Source organism: Molothrus ater, chromosome Z (assembly GCF_012460135.2).
Source record: "Molothrus ater isolate BHLD 08-10-18 breed brown headed cowbird chromosome Z, BPBGC_Mater_1.1, whole genome shotgun sequence".
Classification (NCBI taxonomy): Eukaryota; Metazoa; Chordata; class Aves; order Passeriformes; family Icteridae; genus Molothrus; species Molothrus ater.
Window position 1 is genome coordinate 1115803 of NC_050511.2, and position 19843 is coordinate 1135645.

At 45.4% G+C, this 19843-nt stretch overlaps 1 protein-coding gene across 1 annotated transcript; it reads left to right on the plus strand.

The window, feature by feature from the left end:
• Nucleotides 1-1538: 1538 nt before the first annotated feature.
• On the plus strand, nt 1539-19356 carry ACAA2 (acetyl-CoA acyltransferase 2). Its single transcript, XM_036403638.2, has 10 exons — nt 1539-1577; nt 5845-6011; nt 7621-7749; nt 9467-9583; nt 10934-11081; nt 13369-13544; nt 14482-14611; nt 16780-16850; nt 17398-17552; nt 18719-19356. Exons 1-10 carry the CDS (start codon nt 1562-1564, stop codon nt 18801-18803), a joined length of 1194 nt encoding a protein of 397 aa, XP_036259531.1. The 5' UTR covers nt 1539-1561; the 3' UTR covers nt 18804-19356.
• Nucleotides 19357-19843: the final 487 nt, after the last annotated feature.

The following is a 19843-nucleotide window of genomic DNA, read 5'->3' on the forward strand; positions in this document are numbered from 1 at the left end:
AATGAGACTTAGATGAGAGAATTCAATGGCAAAGGAAGAAAATACAGCAAAACTCCTGGCTCTTTTTAAAGGCAATGTTGTAAGTTCACTGATTTATAGATTTATTAAATCATTGGAATTATGGAGAAGGTGCTTGAGAGATTATTTTGAATGAAAAATAGGAGTCTTCACAGGATGACATTTTTTTTCTTCTAGAAAATTTACAGAACTTTAAATGTGCCCCTGAAGACATACAGCAATTTTTATTTGTACACAAAATATTTTCACTGCCTTCCCTGTCTTCTGCCTGACAGCCGGGATGGTTCCACTGGAGCAATTATACAGATAAATCATACCTCAAGGTGCATTTCAACCATCAGAACTCGGGAGGGTGGGTTTTGTGGTGTACCTTGGAGGTCCAGATTCCTGGCTGTGAGGGTGGGCAGGCCCTGGCCCAGGGTGCCCAGAGCAGCTGTGGCTGTCCCTGGATCCCTGGCAGTGCCCCAGGCCAGGCTGGATGGGGCTTGGAGCAGCCTGGGACAGTGGAAGGTGTCCCTGCACATGGCAGGGGTTGAAAACAGATGAGCTTTAGGGTTCCAATGCAAACCCTTGGGGGATTCTATGATATTTGTGTGTGTTTTTAACTATTTCATATTATCAGAGTAAACCATGGATCTGTCCTGCTGTCAGTTCTCGCAGCATCCATGGTGCTGCATCACTGAGACCGATACGTGTTCATTGCAGCCCACGGAGGGACCAGTTCATCCCTCTAGTGACCAATATACGATCGTAGGCTTTTTAGCCCTTTTATCCCTGTGTTTTTCACTGTCTGCTGTGTTGGAAAATGAGGGTATCCAAATGCTTGCAGGTTTCAAACAGATGGGCTGCAAGCAGCTCCTGCTCATCTCCGTCCGTGTCCAGGGAAGCCGAAGCTGGGAATTAGGGGCAGCCGTGGGTCAGCCACGGATTGTGCACGAATTCAGGGGTGCGACCCTCCACAACCCCCTCAGGGAGGTTTATAGATCTCAGCTGCGCCAGGGCAGGCGCAGGTTGGACATCAGCAGGAATTTCCCCATGGAAAGGGAGGTCAGGAACTGGAACTGCCCGGGGAGATGTTGGAGTGCCCATCCCTGGAGGTGTCCAAGGAAGGCCTGGACGTGGCACTGAGTGCTCTGGGCTGGGTGACAAGGTGGGGATCGGGTGACAAGTTGGACTCGATGATCTCGGAGGTGCTTTCCAACGGAAGGAATCCCACGATTATCTGCAATTAACCGTAACATGCTATAATCACCTGAGAGGCGGGCGGCGGGGGAACCTCTCCCCTCAGTCATCACCGCCCGCTTCCCCTGCCGCCGATTCGCCAAAACCGCACGGAAAAAAATCGAATCAAGCAGAAGCAAAGTATAAAAAACAAACAACCAAAATTTTCCCCCACATTTAAAATAAATTTATCAAACAACTAAAATTACGCGTAGAAAATAACTTCAAGTGAACTGCCTGCCGGCCGTGCCCGGCCGCCCCTTCCGCCCTGAGCGTGGCGAATGTGCGGGGCCGGCGGGCGGGCGCGGCACTCGAGCGGGCCATGGCGCTGCTGAGGGGTGAGGATCCCGTCCCCCCGCGGATCCCTGGCTCCCTGAGGGGCTCCGGGCGGACCCTGAGGGCGGGAGGTCACGGCTTGGACGCTGTAGGGGCCCCCAAAGCGAGGCAGGTGGTGGGGCCGGCAGGAATTACAAAGTAGAGCCCCCGAGAGCCATTCCCGTGCCTCCGGGGGATCTCTCTCACCGCTGTCCCGTCCGTGCCTGCTCGGCCAGAGAGCTGGAAGTAATTAGGAACTTCCCAAAAACACCGGGCTGCGCGGGGTCAGAGGGTGGGAATGATCGCCGTAGAGTGGGGAGGGGGCTCAGAGGGTGGGGGTGGGGTTCAGATAGTGGGAATGTGGTCAGGGGGTGGGAATGGGGGTCAGGGGAAGGGAAATGGGGTTCAGAGAGTGGAAATGAGGTCGGGGGGTGGATATGGGTTTCAGAGAGGGAATGTGGTCAGGGGCTAGGAATGGTGTTCAGAGGGTGGGAATGGGGAGCACAGGGTGGGGAGGGGGTGAAGAAGGTGAGGAGGGGGTCAGACAGTGTCAGTCACAGCCTCTGTGTTCAGCGCTTGTTTTCTGCCGTAATTCAGTGTTTGACTCCCTGCGTGCTCGACTCAGCTGTGCTGCAAACAAACGCAAAGCAAGGTGTGCGTGTCTGTCATGTAACTGGGAATTTGACTTGTGTGGCAGGAGCAACTTCTCCGTGGAAAGGGCTGTCCAGCCCTGGCACAGCTGCCCAGGGCAGTGGTGGAGTCCCCAGCCCTGGAGGGATTTGAAAGTCATGTGGATGTGGCCTTGGGAGTGCTGGGGAATGGCTGGACTCCATGGTCTTAGAGGTCTTTTACAACTCAGATGATTCTGTAATTCTGTGATTCTCTGTTTATGTGCAGTGGCTAAGTGACACCTGAACTGTCAGTGACAGGGAGTTTGTCACATCCAGGCCCTGCCTGTGTTAGCCCTGCTAGTGCACGATAAACTCCTTAAGGTGCCACAGCTCCTGGAAGTGTTTGGTGCAAAGAACTGATTTACGCTCTGCATTGTTTAAATTCTGTGACTCTTAAAAATGAGGTACATACACCTTTTAAGACCTGTTCTTGTATGAAAGCAAAATTGAAATTTATTGCAATAGGGCTTTTTCTCTATTTGATAGCACTTTGCTACTTGACAGACTGTACTTAAATAATAACATACATGTCAGTCATGGTGCGAGATTGCAGTGCTAAGGCCTGTGTAGTCAGCATTGTGTTAATTCTGATGGTTTTGCTGAGCTGGATAGCACAGAGGGCACCTTGCCATAATAGTTTGATTTTGGTTTTCTGTGCCCTTTAGCAGGATTTTCTCTTATCTCAACCCACAACACTTTCATATTTCTTGCTTCTCAACTTCCTTTTTTATGTTATTGGTTGTTTTCTAGGCTTTCAGAATGTGATCTGATGAAGAATTATTTTCGTACCAAGTGCATTTGAGATAATGTTGGAGGATCAAGTAGTGTTTCAGTTCCATATTTGGCAGCAAGTGATTAAGAAAACCAGTTTAAAAAATGTCTCAAGTGTAGTGTTTGGTAAGGATTCAGAGTGATCTTGGCTTTCTTTCCCCAAAAGTTGTCAGATTTCTATGCATTTGGTGCTATTGTGCTCTTAGATAATGTTTATCACCTTGGAAAGTTGCAGAGACTCTGGAATCTTTCTCTGGTAATGTAGGACAGAACTAATTGATGGGAATTTAGGAAGAGTTGTCGAAGGTAAAAGAGTCCTTTTTCACTCAGGACTTCAGCCACCCCTTGTTGCCCCTCCTGAAATTCTGGGGAGGGAGTAGCATTTGTAGGTGCCTCTTCAGTCCAGCAAAATTTGGCAGGCTCTGGAGTTATGTCCCCTAAGGGAGTGTCTATGTCCAGCCTAATTCAACATAACTAATTCAACAGACTGTGCTGCTGCTCCTTCATCTTCCTCTCGTACTGGTTCCACCCAGTCTTCTCTCTGAATCTTGAGTTATTGTTTTATTGAGCAGGCAGAAGGTGAACTCGGGCACAGGACTGATCCAAGTGAAAATGAGGCCCTCATTTTCTGCTGAGTTGGTGTTCAGCTGCCTCTCTTGTGTGACCTGCCCTGGTTTATTGGCCCCGTGGTGCTGTTGGGAAGTGGGCAGCGGTGAGCAGCCTCCGTGAAAGAGAGAGAGGTGGTATTGATGTGGAAGGAATGCTTAAGGGCAAAGTTCCATCCTCGCCCCTGGGCTGCTCGTGAGGCAATGCCGCAGTGGATATGACTGAACAAATAACGTGGGTGACTGACAAACGGGCCAAGAGGGAGGAGAAGGGGCTCCTTTAGCTTGGTCAGGTCCCCAGGCTGGTCTGCAGTGGGGCTTTGTGATCAGTTAGGGCTGGCACAATTTGGAGGAGGCAGGGAATCAGTGGATGGGAGGAGTGGTGAAGAATGTGAGTATCAAGGCCTGTTTTGCTGCAGGAAAGATATGCCAGGGAGGGATGGTTTAGATTGGGTATTGGGAAGAAATACTTTGCCATGATGTGAGCCACTGGCACGGGCTTCCCAGAGCAGCTGTGGCTGCCCCTGGATCCCTGGAAGTGTCCAAGACCAGGCTGGATGGGGCTTGGAATAGCCTGGGACAGTGGAAGGTGTCCTTGCCCATGGCAGGGGGGTGGAACTGGACGATCCTTGAAGGCCCTTCCAACCCAACCCATTCTGTGATACGAGTCTGAGCCTCCTCCCTGCACATTTTAGATCTCTGCACTGTGTTCAGGCCCTTGTCAGTGGGGAGCCTTGACCTTGACCAGTTTGGAATGTCCTTTTCTAGCAGTCATGCAGCCTGGGGTGCAAATACATGCGGGATGGAGAGGCACCCTCTCTGACAACACAGCCAAGTAACACAGATCAGATGGCCTGAAATCAGTGCTCACAAGCAGCTTAATGAGCAGGCATTTTCATTTGTCTGCGTGGTTACATCTGTGTGTGTCCCTGCAGCGTTCCCTAAAAGAGCTGGGTGTTTGATGGGAGCTGTGGAAACAGGGGATGTGAGCGATACGGTTCAACTGGGGGAAAGTTCACAGCCTGCCTCCCACTTGTTTTTCTGCACGTGGGAGCAGGGAGCCAGTGTGACAGGCAGCCAGGAGATGTTTGCTTTGGTTCAGAGGTGGCTTCCCCTGATCTGGAATTTGTTTCATCTGCTCCCGGCCCGTGCATTTGTACACAAGTTCTTGCACATGGTCTCCTGCCTAGTAAAAACTGGATTTTCTTCTCAGGAACCAGAAGATTCATGCTAAAGCAGTTTAGGTGGCATATATATATTTCTGGTGTCAGATGCATGAATTTTTTTGATTAGGGAATGTTCTTCCTCTTAAGCTAAAGTCCTCAAAGTTGAAGTGCATATAAAAAGAGTATGGGGGGGGGGGTTGCTTTGGTTTTCTTGGGTTTTTTTGGGTTTTTTTTTGGTTTTTGGTGGTTTTTTGTTTGATTGGTTTTTTTGTGGAAACTGTTTCTGCATATAAACCAAAAATCTGCTGATTTTTCTAGGATGAGGGAATGGCCTCTGCTAAAAGCACTGTTCCTTATCTGATTTTTTCACAGGTGTCTACTGCAGGATTTCCTAGATGTTACTGGCATGTTTTAAGTGCATTAGCACTAATTTTTGATGCATGTGGCAGCCTACTCCGACTCCACATTTGTATCCAACCTTGCTTTGTTGTCAAACCTCACTGTATTTCCAGAATCTTCACAGCTTTTCTTTCTGACTGTTAATTCTTCATGCCTTCCCTGTCTAAAGCACCATTCATTATTTATCTCAAGCTTCTTGTGTTTGTGTTGCCTATACTTACAAAGTTTCGTGTGAATTTGGGGTGTCACCTGTTGCCCTGTGTTTTTAAGTTCTCCTGAGCCTTCTGATGTTTACATTCTTGCAATGAATTTTCTCACGCGTGTTTTTTGGTTTTTTTTTTTTTGTAAATACTTATTGTTTCGCATTCTTTTCTGGAGGAGGAGAAATTCGATGGACTGTTGGTATGTCCAGTGTCATTGGAGAGGTAGCACTGTCATCCTCCAATCCACCGTCACTTTTAAAAATCTGTAAATGTTGGGGTCAGAAATTAAACTGCCCTTCTTTTGCCCCGGAGATTCCAGTGCCCGCATCATTTCATTTCGTGTCCCGTAGCGACACTCACCCACCGGAGGCGGGCTTGGCGCTCCCCTGCGCGCCAGGTGCTTTGCCTCTGGATAATTTGTGCCCCCACTGTGGGGGGAGCGTTCACCGTGGGTCATTTCTGCCCCCCACCGCAGGTGTGTTCATCGTGGCGGCCAAGCGCACTCCCTTCGGCACTTACGGGGGGCTGCTGAAGGACTTCTCGGCCACCGACCTGACGGAGCATGCTGCTCGAGCCGCGCTGGCCGCGGGCAAGGTGCCCCCCGAGATCGTCGACAGCGTCGTCGTGGGCAACGTCATGCAGGTTGGTGGCCTGCAAAATCCCCTGCTCGGCCGCTGTTTCAGGCACCCTCGGTGTGACCCTGTAGGCAGCTGCCGCCTCGGGCTGGCAGCCAAAGGGGTGGAAGTGAAAGGGGTCGGTAGCGGTTTGCAGGGTAGTGTTTCTTGCTTGTGCTTGAGGGATGTATCCTGTGTGATTTGTGGTGCTGTTGGGAGCAAGGCTTAGCTTGCTTTTTTTAGTGCCAGAGGTGGTTTAAACCAGGACGAGCTGACCTCCTAAAAGCACATGTCAATTAACTGGTTAGTTGCTAATCCCAGGTATGTTTCCCTTGTTTTAATGGCTTGAGCTGTGTGACTCAGTGATCAGTATTTTTTCACTGACTTGCATAAATCCCTTTCTGTGTCAAGCCTGTAAGTGATTTGAGTCAATTCCTCCTGTGTTTTCCATAGAATTTTTTTTTTTGAGTGAACCTGAGTTTCCTTTGGACTGGAAGGATACATGCTTTGATTGGCAGAGACATTTGGACAATCGTGTCTTTTCCAAAGAGGATGCTGTTGTACGCATTGCAGAACTGCAGTTACCCACACATACAAATGAGGATCTTTGTTTTAGGCAAAACAGCAAAGAACATTCTAGCTTTTTTTTTTTTTTTTTGCTTTGTGTTCTGATTTTCACCATTACTATTAAGGGTGGGGACTTCTATTTTGCACTGTGTGTTTCAAGGATGCAGAAGAAGCAAGTAGCTGAGAACTTGGAAAATAAGCAAAGAAACAGGTAGTATTCCTTCTTTGGATTTTCAGCCAAAAGAGTGGCTTTAAATTATTCTGTCTCCTACAGCTACTATCTATGCTTCTTTATTCAGCTTTTCAATTTTGTAAGAGCTGTTTGTGGCCTATGAAAGCATTGCTGCACTCAAATCTCTTGTAGTACTTTCACATAAAAAATAGCCATCTCCTGATAAAGTTTCTTTTTATTTTGAAAGTACATGTCTTTTCCTTTGCAGCATACTTCCCCATCCCAGTAGATTTTTTTTAAAATTCTGGTTTATTTATATTGTTTGATTAATTTTAATAAACTGTGAATGTGTGACTTCTTCAAACTCCTTCAGCAGAAGTGGCTTCGTTAGGTTTTTTTTTTCTGAACTTGCAATAGTATTGCAGCACTGTGCACAGAACTTTGTCTTTATGATACGTTTTAGCTTAGGGCACATTCCCCAAGAGCATAGATGTTCTCTCTGGTTTTGGGAGGCCTTCCCTTGTTAGTCTGAACAATATTAATTTACCTTAAAATAATTGCAGCTCGCCAGGCAGGATCTGCCCTTGTGTCAGCCTGCTGTGTGGGTGCTGTTTTGAAAATAAAGGATAAGGGAAAAAAACATAAAGTTTCTGACTTAACACACGCTTTCTTTAAAATACATATTAAGACAGTGACACTTTCAGGTCCTGTGGATGGATAGTGTCTTCCTGAGCTCAATCAAAGTGCTTTGGGTGAGCAGTAGGATTTCTGCTGAACATGCACCATCTTCTGTCTGGGATGAATTGACACCATTCTGACTTTTCCATCAAGAGTTTTTCTTTTTTGCTTTCCAAACCAATGAGAGTGTGACAAAACCTCTTTCCTGTTGTGCCTGCAGAGCTCCTCAGATGCCATCTACATCGCAAGACACGTTGGTTTGCGAGTGGGAGTTCCCATGTCTGTCCCAGCCCTCACTGTCAACAGGCTCTGTGGCTCTGGCTTCCAGTCCATTGCCAATGGCTGTCAGGTACAAAGCTGTATTTCTGTGTCAGCTGTAGCTTTTGTCAGGCCTTTACCGTGTAGAAACATGTCCTTTGTGTTTGGGATGAGTCTTCACATGGGTTTTTGATAGAGATTTCTATTGTCCAGCACAGTTTTTTGCAGTTCAGCCACCACAGTGCCAAACTGTGTGGTTGGTTCTTAAAATCCAAGTATTGTAGTAATTTTTAGTTTAATATGAGGAATGCAACAAGTGTTAGCTGGAGCTCAGCTGTGCTATAGTTGCATCCCACAATCCTGTTTGTATGGACTGGAATTACTGGACTCCAGAAGTCTTTCATCCCCCGATCATTGTTTATATTCTCACCTGGCTAGCTGTGTAAGCAGCAATCTGAGCTTTTTAAGTATGCTTTTGTTCAAAGATCCAAACCTCTCATGGGTTAAGTAGTTTATGATGTCACTTCTTTTAGGATAGAAGAGACTCAACTTCTCTTTGGAGTTGGCCAAAACCATTGAGTCAGAGCACAGGGATTTTTATTTCATTTGCTCATACATTGCTTTTATGAATACTTGAACAAGCAGATTGTTGACTGAGTGGGATTTTTTTGGTTTTCCTTGGCTAAAGAATTATTTTAGGTCTGATACTCTAGAAGAAACATATGAAAAATGTAGAGATAAGGTTACATGTTTGCAATAACATCCACCCGACTGTTTTTCCTAGTGCTTTTTGCAGAGGCCTTACACACGTTTGTCCACACTGAAAAAATCTGCTGCAGAATGTGACCACTTTTTACTAGAAGTATGGTGTGAGGTCCTTTTCAAAAATGGCATTTCATCAATGCAGCCTGTGCTGCTTAGGTGCTCACTAAGTTTTTAGTAACAGTAGGGAGCATCTCAGCACATATTGCTACGCACAAGTTATTAGCTAGGAATCTCAAATGCATATCAAGATCACAGAATCGTGGAACTGTTTGGGTTGTAAGGCACATCAAAGTACACCCAGTTCCACCCCCCTACAATGGGCAGGGACACCTTCCACTATCCCAGGTTGCTCCAAGGCCTGTCCAGCCGGGCCTTGGGCACTTCCAGGGATGGGGCAGCCACAGCTTCCGTGGGGTAATTTAATTTTCTTTCATTCTAGTTCATAAATAACTTCAAAGTCCAACTCAGTGAAGCATTTTAAGGAAGCACTAGTTTTGAATGCTTTGATGGTGCATTTAGGAATTGGGGCTTTTAGGTTTTGTGTGCTTTGCCATTGATGAATTAGTGTGTTTTGGGTACTTATTTGGCAGCTACCTACCTATTGTCTTCTAAAATTATGTCCCTTTTTTGAATGGTAACGTCTTACTTCAGGCTTTGAAGTGTAATTTGTGTTCCTTTTGAGAAGAGTGGGAGCTGAAAACCAAAAGCACAACTGTTTGTGAACCAAACCACACAAGCATGCAGATTCCTGATGTCTTTGTTCCTCTGCTCTGTCACATGTGCACACCCATATTCTCTTCTTCCCTCGTGGATGCAATCATTCTCTGGTGAAGGGAAGAAAAAGGGATGTGGCATGAAGGAGACAGACCCCCACCATTAACAGGAGGGTAAACCCTTCATCCATGTACACACGTGGCTAAGCTTGGATTCATTCTAAGTTCGTTGCTTTGTAGGTGACTACCTCTTCTTTTAAAACAGTTGTTATTCTCTTACTCAAGCAGCCAGCTAAATCCTAGATGTGTTTTGTTTTACTGTGTTGACAGGAAATTTGCCTGAATGAGTCAGAAGTTGTTCTGTGTGGTGGAGCTGAGAGCATGAGCCAGGCTCCTTACGCGGTTCGGAAGGTTCGGTTCGGAACCAGATTAGGAGCAGAACTCAAGGTACTTCCTTTGCTCTGTGAGCAAAGCATTGTTTAGTATCAGGATTGTAGGCACCAAATCCTTGCACGTGAAATTATTGGAGATTAGATCCAGACTTGGTAGCTTAAAGCATTTATGTAGTATTCAGACATTATCGAAACAGTAGGGTCAGGCCATTTGGTGAAGTTTTCCAGCTTTTTCAAAACCATTTTTGAGTTCCTGTTCCATGTTAAACATACCAATAAACTCTTGGACACAAAATTTAGTTCGCTTGCTACATTCTGTGCAAGCACTATGTACAAAATGTCTGTGAAGTAGAGGCACATACAGTTTAGGCAAGGCTAGTAATGCTGGCAGTAGGTAGAGAGACTGGTAAAGAGCGTGTATGCCTCCAAGCTGTGATCATCTCTCAATTTCAAAGTGGAACCTTGAAGGTAAATCCATTGACAAGTAAGTTATCTTTACATTTTCTTCTGAAGGTATGTCCTGAGTGAATACTGTGGAAAATGTGCAGCAGGATAAATTGATAACGTGTCACCACTTACTCAGTAGGTCATAACTGACATCAAAATGCAAAATCAGGATATTTCAGTGTTTCAGCCCTTTGGATTTTTTTCCCACACCATATTTCCATTGTGAAGATGGTGAATATGATGTCCTTGATTCTGTTCTTGTGTGGCACAGGTCCTACAGACAGCACCTTCACAAAGTTGCTGATACACCAAGTAGGTGCAACTGTGTTCTTACCATAAAGATAACTGAATTACACAGTGACAGGTGAATGAATGGTTTATCTTAAAGAACTTTTCTGCTGACAGAAATAACAAAAGCCATCTGAACTGACTGGGCTTACCTTTATCAGCTTGAGTGAAGATAAACTTGGGTATCTTCTCCCCTGAGATGTTATACCCACAGAAACCTTTGACTCTAGCAAGGGGATTCTACCTGACAGTCGAGAAAGAGCTAAAGAATCAGTAGGCTGTTGTGCCTTCTCACAGTGCCTCCCATTTCCTTCGTGGCAACCAGGAAGCTTGCTCACAGGACTCTAATAAGTAATTAATACAGATGTGAAATATTCTGAAATACTAAAAACCTATTTTTAAAGCTTTCCCCAAGCCTCTTGGGGCCACGTGTGAGTGGAAAGAATTGCACTAGAGTGTAATGGAGATTAATTAGAGTAGCACACAAGAACTTGCACACTGTTTTTCACTGTGTTCATTCTGATAAATCAGTAAATTATCTGTAGGCAACCTGAATTAATTCTACCAAGAACCATTAGTTTCTAAGAGACTACTGAACAGTTAGAAGCTGTCAGTAATAAATACAGTATTGCCGTGCTTCCTGATCTCCTCCTTCTGATGTTCCATGCAGCTGGAAGACACGTTGTGGGAAGCCCTAACAGATACACATGTTAAAATCCCTATGGCAGTGACAGCTGAGAACCTGGCTGCAAAATACAGCATCTCCCGGGAGGACTGCGACCGGTACGCGCTCAAAACCCAGCAGAGGTGCAAGGCTGGTGAGTGAGTCGGGCAGGGGAGGCGTTTATGTGACACCAGTTTCAAGTCTAGTCAGTTTTTAGCATTGATTCCAAGCGTTTTAAGGGTTTCCCTGGCTCTTGGTGCTCTTGTCCTTCTGTTTGCATGCTGTAGTTTGTGATTTTGCTGGCCCCATGGTACAAATGATGCGCTCTTAAGGGGGGTTGACTTTGACAGTAGGCTGAGTGAGGGGTTGCACCTCTCAGAAGGTTTAGTGAGAGCCCCTTTCCACTGCCTTCCTGTGCCTTCCTCAGGGACATTCCTTAGCTGTTGAGGCAGCAAACACCACTGGCCAGTCACAGGTCAGCTCCTGCCTGAGTAGGATTCACGTTGGTGAATGTCATTTGCTGGTGCCCCTCTGGTGGGATGCAGCATTGTCCCAGGCATGCCTGACTGCACTCTTTTCTTTCCTCTACACGGCAGAACAGTTTTCCAAAGTGACCCACATCCTCCTTGTGTGCCAGCATGTGCTGTAATTCATCTAAATCCTTCTGCTTTCTTTTGCAAATTGAATGTTGTTCTTGAATGCTTGAACAGTCATGGAGCACATGGAATCTGAAGAGGGGATATTTGTTTAGGAGCTGTGTTTTAAACTGTTCTCGGGGCGCTTTACGTGCCCAAAACCATAATTCAGAGACATTCAGCTTTGGGCCTGCAATGTAAGGAGAACATGGAGCTGCTGGAGCCAGTGCAGAGGAGGCCACGGAGCTGCTGCCAGGGCTGGAGCCCCTCTGCTCTGGAGCCAGCCTGGCACAGCTGGGGCTGTTGAGCTGCACAAGAGAAGGCTCCAGGGACACCTCAGAGCCCCTGCCAGGGCCTCCAGGGGCTCCAGGAGAGCTGCCCAGGGACTGGGGACAAGGCCTGCAGGGACAGCACCCAGGCAATGGCTCCCACTGCCAGAGGGCAGGCACAGATTTTGGGCTCTTGGCAATTAGGAATTGCTGGCTGGGAGGGTGGGCAGGCCCTGGCCCAGGGTGCCCAGAGCAGCTGTGGCTGCCCCTGGATCCCTGGCAGTGTCCCAGGCCAGGCTGGGTGGGGCTTGGAGCAGCCTGGGACAGTGGAAGGTGTCCCTGCACATGGCAGGGGGTTGGATCAAGATGGACTTTAATGTCCCTTCCAACCCAAATCTTCCCAGGTTTCTGTGACTCAGTTACTGTGAAGTTCAGGCCAAAATCCAGTAGAATGTGCAGTGGCCATCCTGGGACTCAACATACATTGGAGGCCAAAGGTGAACATAAGAAGGAAAAATCTAAGCATGGTTCTCTATTCTAATGATGGTGCATTTTAACAGCTGCACTCTCAAAGGAAGATTTTGTATTTTTTCTAATGGATATAGAAGTGTTTTTTGTAACTTTTCTTCATCATTTGGTACCCTTCCTGCTTATTCCTCTTGTTACCTAACTCCTGCTATTACTGGAGCCTTTGCTAGAAACTGTGTTTCTTGTTTCCTAGGATTTTACGTTGCTGGTTTTATTTCTGCCTGTAGGACCAGGTCATCTTATCCCACAGTAAAGAGAGAACCCTGTGTATAATCAGGAAAGAAAAAGGTTTTGAGGCATTTATTGAGAAGCCCAGAGGTAGCTAAACAACATCAGATCTGACGATTTCAGTGTCTCAGTTTTAAATCTCTGTCTCATGTTATATTTGGCAGTCTGGCCAGATGCTTTTTTGGGCATCTTAGATACTTGCAATGACTTGAATTGTTTTAGGTTGTTTAGGCAGCTGAATCCCATTCTGAGATCTTAGCTTGACAGTGAGAGCCTTTGGAGGATCACCTTGAGCAGGATTTTGATTGATGTACAGTGTCTTATCAACAGAAACAATGCGGCTCAAGAGGTTTTCTGCTCATTCCTCTCTGAGTGAGATTTACATCTTGGCCATCTGAGAAATGACAGGGCTGTAAAATAAAGCAGCAGTAAAGGGGAATATATACTAAAAATAAACCTAGTGGTTTACACAAAAAAACCAAACCAGATGGAGTTTAGCTGTTTAAACCTGAAATAAAGTTTCAGTATTTGAGGCTTTCTTTGGAGAAATTTGACAGTGTACTTGTATAATTTTTGCCCAACTTCCTAAAATAACAAAAACCACAAAAAAAACCCCCAACAATAAATAAGCAAAATAAAGCATAAATATTGCTGTCCCTGAACTTTTGGTTCAAATAGAGCAAGAAGCTGTGTGCACATGAAAATATGATTGTTGGTCATGCTGGGCAATCATCTTGATGTTTTTATCAGGTCCTTTTTATTTTCCTTTTTGTGGTTGCAGCTAATGACGCTGGCTACTTTAAGGCTGAGATGGCACCAATTGAGGTGAAGACAAAAAAGGGTAAGGAAAGCATGCAAAAGGACGAGCACCCCAAACCCCAGACCACCATGGAACAGCTGACAAAACTCCCATGTGTCTTTAAAAAGGATGGAACGGTCACGGCTGGGAATGCTTCAGTGAGTACATCAGACCCTTGGGTTGGGCACGTGTCCCCTCTGTGGTTCTCCAAATTTATTGCCACTGTTTTTATCTCTCACCGAGTTGGCTCTCAGTGGTGTCTCCTGACAAAAATGACTTCTAATTCTGCAGCTGAATGCCCCAGCTGACTTTCCCAGCCTTGTGCCAGGTGATCCTGGCAGGTGCCAGGGGTTCCTTCAGTCAGCTCCTAAGTCCTAAATTTGATTCTATAGGTTGCCACTGGTACTGCAGTGAGGCATTGGCATTTCCTCATCAGCCTTGAGTTGTGCAGTTTGTGGCTGCAGGGGCTGTGTACCCACTCTCCTTCTTTTGGGGGGGGCAGTGGTAACTGAACTGCTTTCCTTAAACCTACATTTTTTTAGTGGGCATACTGCTGCTGTTCATCTTTGTACCACAGCTACTGTCCTCTCTCCCCACATTTTGCTTTTGCCCAGAATATACTCAGTGCTTAGCAGCATGTCATTATGGACTGCTCCTCTCACAGTCATTATCTTAATTAATTGATTAAAGTTCTTTGGGCCAGATGGAGTGCTGTGATCATACAGTCTGAATTCATGCCTAAAATAGATCATAGCCACAGTAAGTGTGGGTGTCTGTAAAGTATCTTTTATAATTAATAGCACATATATTATCAATTATTAATAGCGTTCTTGCAAGTCAGCGGAATCATCTTTCCAATGCAGGGAAGACTTATTTTTCTTTTCTAACACATTGGAATTCATGAAACATTTATCTATATTTAACTATCTTTCCCCATCCTCAGAAGAGTGATTTGTTTTTGGTTGTTTTGAAGAAACATCGTTCATTGTTAATTAGGGTACCTTAGACTCAAGCCCCTTTTGGGGCTTAAAGAATGTGAGGATTTTTTTGTTTCTTTGTATTTTCTTGCTAAAAATGCTTCTCTCTTACTGCAAGGGTGTGTGTGATGGAGCTGGTGCAGTCATCATTGCCAGTGAATCAGCACTTAAAAAGCACAGTCTCACTCCTCTGGCAAGAGTAGTAGCTTATCACTCAGCTGGCTGTGACCCTTCCATCATGGGCATTGGTAAGTTGCAGTAAAGCACATCATTTTATGGCATCAAACAGCATCAAAATGTTCTTGTCATGGGCATCCTAAAGGAAAGAAATGTGCTCAGTCTGGTGGCTCTGAAGGTGTTTGTGTGTCCTGTTGTCCATCCTGCTGTGTCAGTCCATCCCTGTTGTGCAGAGGGACAGATTTGCTCCTCAGTTTGGCTGGAAGGGTGTGTGCAGTGTCTGATCCACAGTAATAGCACCAGCATAGTCCCCCAGGTTCTTCTTTTTTACTGTCTCTTTTAGTCAAGAAAACAAACACTCATACATTTTTTAAAAACCATTTTCTTCTTAAATTCACTTTCATTCTCCGTGAGCTCTAAGTCCCTTGATAAAATGTGTAACTATGAGTTTGCCTGCCTCACCTCTTGCTGATGGAGGAGTGTAACCTTCCAGCAGTTTCAGTGGCTCAATCTGCTTGGATCCCAAGATATGCATCTGTTCATGTGTTACTTGGAAAACCAAAAACCTTTTCTTGGTTGCTTTAGCCCCATATTTTCCGTTTCCTCATTAGGTATTTTCTGTTTCCTCTCGTAGTGCAAACAGTCCCTCAAAGCCAATCCAGACACCACAGGATTTTTCCCTTCACTTTAGTTTGCAGACAGCATTGTATCCCAGCATTGCTTTTCCTCTCTGTGTTCTGTTCAGAGGAGCTGTTGTTGGCAGTTTCTGTGTGTCAGTAGAAATGCAAATGAGGCATTGTCAGATTTGTTTTCCTGCTCAGACTGTCTGACTGACACAGCCTTCAAAGCAAACGTGGAGGGAGGGTTTTCTTCGCTGGACATGGTGCTGGCATTGTGCTTCCTAGACCAGCCTGTTCTGTCTAGTCCAGGCAGCTCTTCTAGCTTGTTTAAAAACTTCATAAATCATATGGAGGATCACTTAGTATCCCATCCCAACTCCTTCACACCACAGCTTGTCCCCAGCAGCTCAAAGAGACCAGATGAGGACATGACGGCAGCAGATCTGACAAACAGGAGCTCAGTCTTAGCCACTGTCCTTTCACATACTGATAGCAGGTCCTGTCTCACAGTGTTGAGTGAGAGAATCCATTGTTTTAAAAAGAGAGGGGGAAAAGTTTACTTGGCTGTCATTAGGGGTCTTTGTGTTGTCTACATGAGACCCTCCCATTACTCTCATGCGTAACAGGCATACTAAAATCCTTCCCTAATAAGATGCACTTAGTCTGGTGTTAAGCTGCCTGGGGCTCCCTGAAACTCCACTGAGCTCTGAAGTGGGTCCTTACTTCTTTTAATTTTTCTGTCTCTTTGATAATTTACTTATTTTTATGTATTTATTCTTTGAGGTATGTGCTTTCAACACCATTTTTGGTGGTGCGATAGCATTTAGGATTGTTGGTGTTTTAGAATTGAATGATCAGCCACCACCCAACATCTCAGTATGTTTCTCCTACAAGCACGTACCTGATTAACCCTTCCAAATTCTCTTTGAGTGTTTGTTTCCTTAGGTAGCTGTATTTGAGGTTAATTTCCCTTAGTAGTTTATATTAGGTTATAGAAGGCAGCTTTCTTGCAGAGGACAGTGTGGTTGCCAAACTCTTAATAGTCTGAAACCCAAAATCTTACTTTCTTCAGTTGTCCAAGACCTGAGTCTGAGAGAGCATTTAATTGTTTGGAATAAACTAATTAAATGTTTTTTACTAGAAGATTTTCAGATATATTAAGAACAAAACAACAATACCCATAACTAAGCACATGACCAGCAAACTCTAGAGCAGCCTGTATTTTTCTTATTTTGTTTACCTGGAGGCTGCAGGTTGTGAGGAAAAAATAAGTGGAACCAAGAGTACAGGGAAGGAGAATGCCTCAAAACCATTGTGAAGTTGGTTTTTTTTTTTATCTGGGAACTGTCACTTCTCTTGACTCAAAAGCTCTGTGTGCAGCAGTCATGACACTCTCAGCTTTCCCTGGCTGTTGGCAAGAAGACCAAGTAGTTTTGAGATTTAGGAGCACTCTTACCACCTAAGAAAGCAGGTTAGTGACATATCCAGAATTTATTATCTGCAGCTCGTGGGAGGGGTTCTCATGAGGCTTTATGAATTTATCCTATGTAAAAACAAGTTTTTAATACTTAATTTAATAATTTTTTAAATTTAACTGACTGCATATGATTTCCAAACAGGCCCTGTACCTGCAATTACAGAGGTTTTGAAGAAGGCAGGACTGACCCTGAAGGATATGGATTTGGTAGAGGTGAGATGTTTTTACAGGAACAGTGATTTTACCCCGATCTTTTTAGCAGAAGGATTCCACTCATGCCATTTAGGTGTTCTTGCCTGTCAGGAGCCTGCCTGACCTCTCTCTATCCAGTTTCTGCTGCACAGTCACTACAAAAATCCCAGGCTCGTGGAAACTGGAAATGGTGTGATCACATTCCGTGGAACAAAAATATCCTCATGTGACATGACGGTTTACTCCTTTGGCTGGACTGCTCATGTTTTTAATTAGTGATACATGTGAGCAGGGCCTTTTTCTGTCAGAGCAGCAGGCTCTTCATGACCCACTGTCTCAGAGCATACTGTATTATTTTTTTTAGAAAATACACCTCATACTTGCATAGTGTTTGAATTTAGTTGGGTTGGATTGACACATGAGTGTTGGCTGAGCATGCTGTTATAGACACAGCATTTAATGTTTCTCCCAAAAGGACCTGGAGGACCGGTTCACCTTGTTTATTCTTGTTTGCACACATACTGCTGAAAGCTGGTGTTACAGTTCTGTCCTTTCTCTGGTGCTTTAGGTGAATGAGGCATTTGCACCTCAGTATCTGGCTGTGGAAAAGGTGTTGGGCCTTGACCCTGAGAAAACCAACGTCAACGGAGGTGCCATTGCCATTGGCCACCCCCTGGGGGCCTCGGGCTCACGGATCACAGCTCACCTGGTGCATGAGTTAAGGTAGGAACACAGCAGCTGCTCAGCGTGGGTGCACTGCTGGCGGGTGGATTTATGCCTGCTGACATTTTGGGCATGGATGCCATGTGACTGAACTCTTCTGGTCAGCCAGCCTAAAACTCTCCTGGCTGGAATAGGCCACTTTCTGTAAGAGTTTGCCACCTCTGTGCTGCAGGGCAGGTCCTGCTCTTGCCTCACATCCCATCCTATTGTCATGACAGCATTCGTTAGTTCACCCAGATCTGATCCAAGCCCACAGGAGCCTGTGGGAAGGTTTCCTTTTTTTTGAAATGGCCTTTGAGCAGAGTCTGTTCTTTTTTTAACATGGGGCATTTCATAGAATCATGGAGTCCTAGGGACAGCTTCCACTATCCCAGGTGGCTCCAAGCCCCATCTGGCCTGGCCTTGAACACTACTGGGGATGGAACAGCCACAGCTGCTCTGGGCACCCTGTGCCAGGGCCTCATCATCCTTACAGCCAGGAATTCCTTCCCAATATCCCATCTGTCCCTGTCCTCTGGCTGTGGAAGCCATTTCCCCTTGCTCTTTCCCTCCACGCCCTTGTGTGAAGTCCCTCTCTGGTCCTTTAGCTACTTGAAAGGGATGCTTTAAAAGACTTTGTTTTCACCTTCTCTCTCCTTTAGCCCATTTTCAGAAATTCTGGCTCTTTTGGCTTGCTTAATATGCTTAGCAGCATTTTAATTCCCCCCTCAGGGTGGAGATCACTGTGTCTCTTTGCTTGTACTTGCAACACTGTCTTAGTGCTCAGCCATGAAACTTCAGATCGTTTGCACCTTGCAGAAATCTGTTTCTTGGAGTGTGGTTGTAGGAAACCTAGCATTTAAAAACTGCCTCAGCAGGTAGTTTAAAAACTACTCCAGAAATTTTCAGGTGGGGTCTAGTGGAAGATGTTTGTGCCTGTGACAGGGGCTGGAACCAGATGATGTCTAAAGTCATTGTTGAGAAATATTTCAACAGCACTTTGAGACTTCATGGTATTTTACTAGAAAAATACCAGCATAGACATTCTAAAACATCATTCTCAATGACACCCAGTTGGCAGCTGGTTTCCTCTCATAAAATCAGGACAGGAGCTGCTGATTTTATGAGAGGAAACCAGCTGCAGTAACCTGCAGTAACCGATCCCCCCTGTTTTTGTTTCTGAGCAGGCGCCGCGGTGGGAAGTACGCGGTTGGGTCAGCGTGCATCGGCGGAGGGCAGGGCATTGCTGTGCTCATTGAGAACACAGCCTGAGGCCTCCTGGGCACTGCAGCCTGGCATGAGCTGCTGATCCCCCGAGAAACCTGCCTCCTCTGACAGCAGAGCATCGCTGCCTGCCTTGCTTGCAAGGTAAAGGAACGACTGAGAAGTCAGAATTCTGAACAAAAGAGATTCATTGATGTCTTTCTAACTAAAGGAAGTGCAGCATCAATATAGTTTCACACTGATGAAGTATTTTCTGAAAGCCTCTTTTCAATCAATGTTTTTCTGTAGGCAAAATTATTTTCATTTCCTGAGGAAATTGCCTGTCAAACTTTCACCCAACCTGCCTTAAAATAGCAGTCAGTGCAGCTTTTTAAGCAAGTATTGCTTAAACTTATTTCAGCTACTGACACTGTCTGGTACATGTGCCTATTCTATTATCAGGAAATGTGAAAATGCAATCAGAGATTTTCTGAAGAATATATTGATTGTAGATTGATGGCAATTAACCTGTACCCTGCTGTTCTGCAAGGGAAAAGAACAGAAGCTGAAATTTTCATTGTGCCTCCCAAAAGAATAATAAATATAACACACAAAGGAAAAAGGCTTGGTGTTCTGTTTGTTAGTTTATTTTAAAAGTAAATCAGTGTGAGAATTGTTAGTTTTGGGAAATCAGTGTTGGATTTTGGAGAGAGTGTTTCTTCTGGTTGAGGAATGACTGGTGTTTATTAGGTAGTTTCTGGAGAACTCCAGCAAATTCGCCAGCCCCCTGAGAAGGGGCACGTTCACTGCACACACTCAGGATCTCTTTCTTAAAATTCCTCTGCTAGTACCACCCATATTTCTTGGGTCTGTTGGTGTGGGGCTGTTCTTGGCCAGTTTGGGAGGTGCAGCTCTGAGGAAGCTGCCTCAGAGGCAGTGGAGTTGGAGTTATGAATCATTTGACAGAGCCAGCATCACATTGGGGTGAAGTGAAGTCTTTGTGCTCACTGGAGTCCTCCAGGCTGCTGTGAGCAGCTTGCAGCTTGCTCTGATGTGCACGTGGTACTCACTGCAGAGAGCCCTGCCAGAGACAGCACACACCTCTCCAT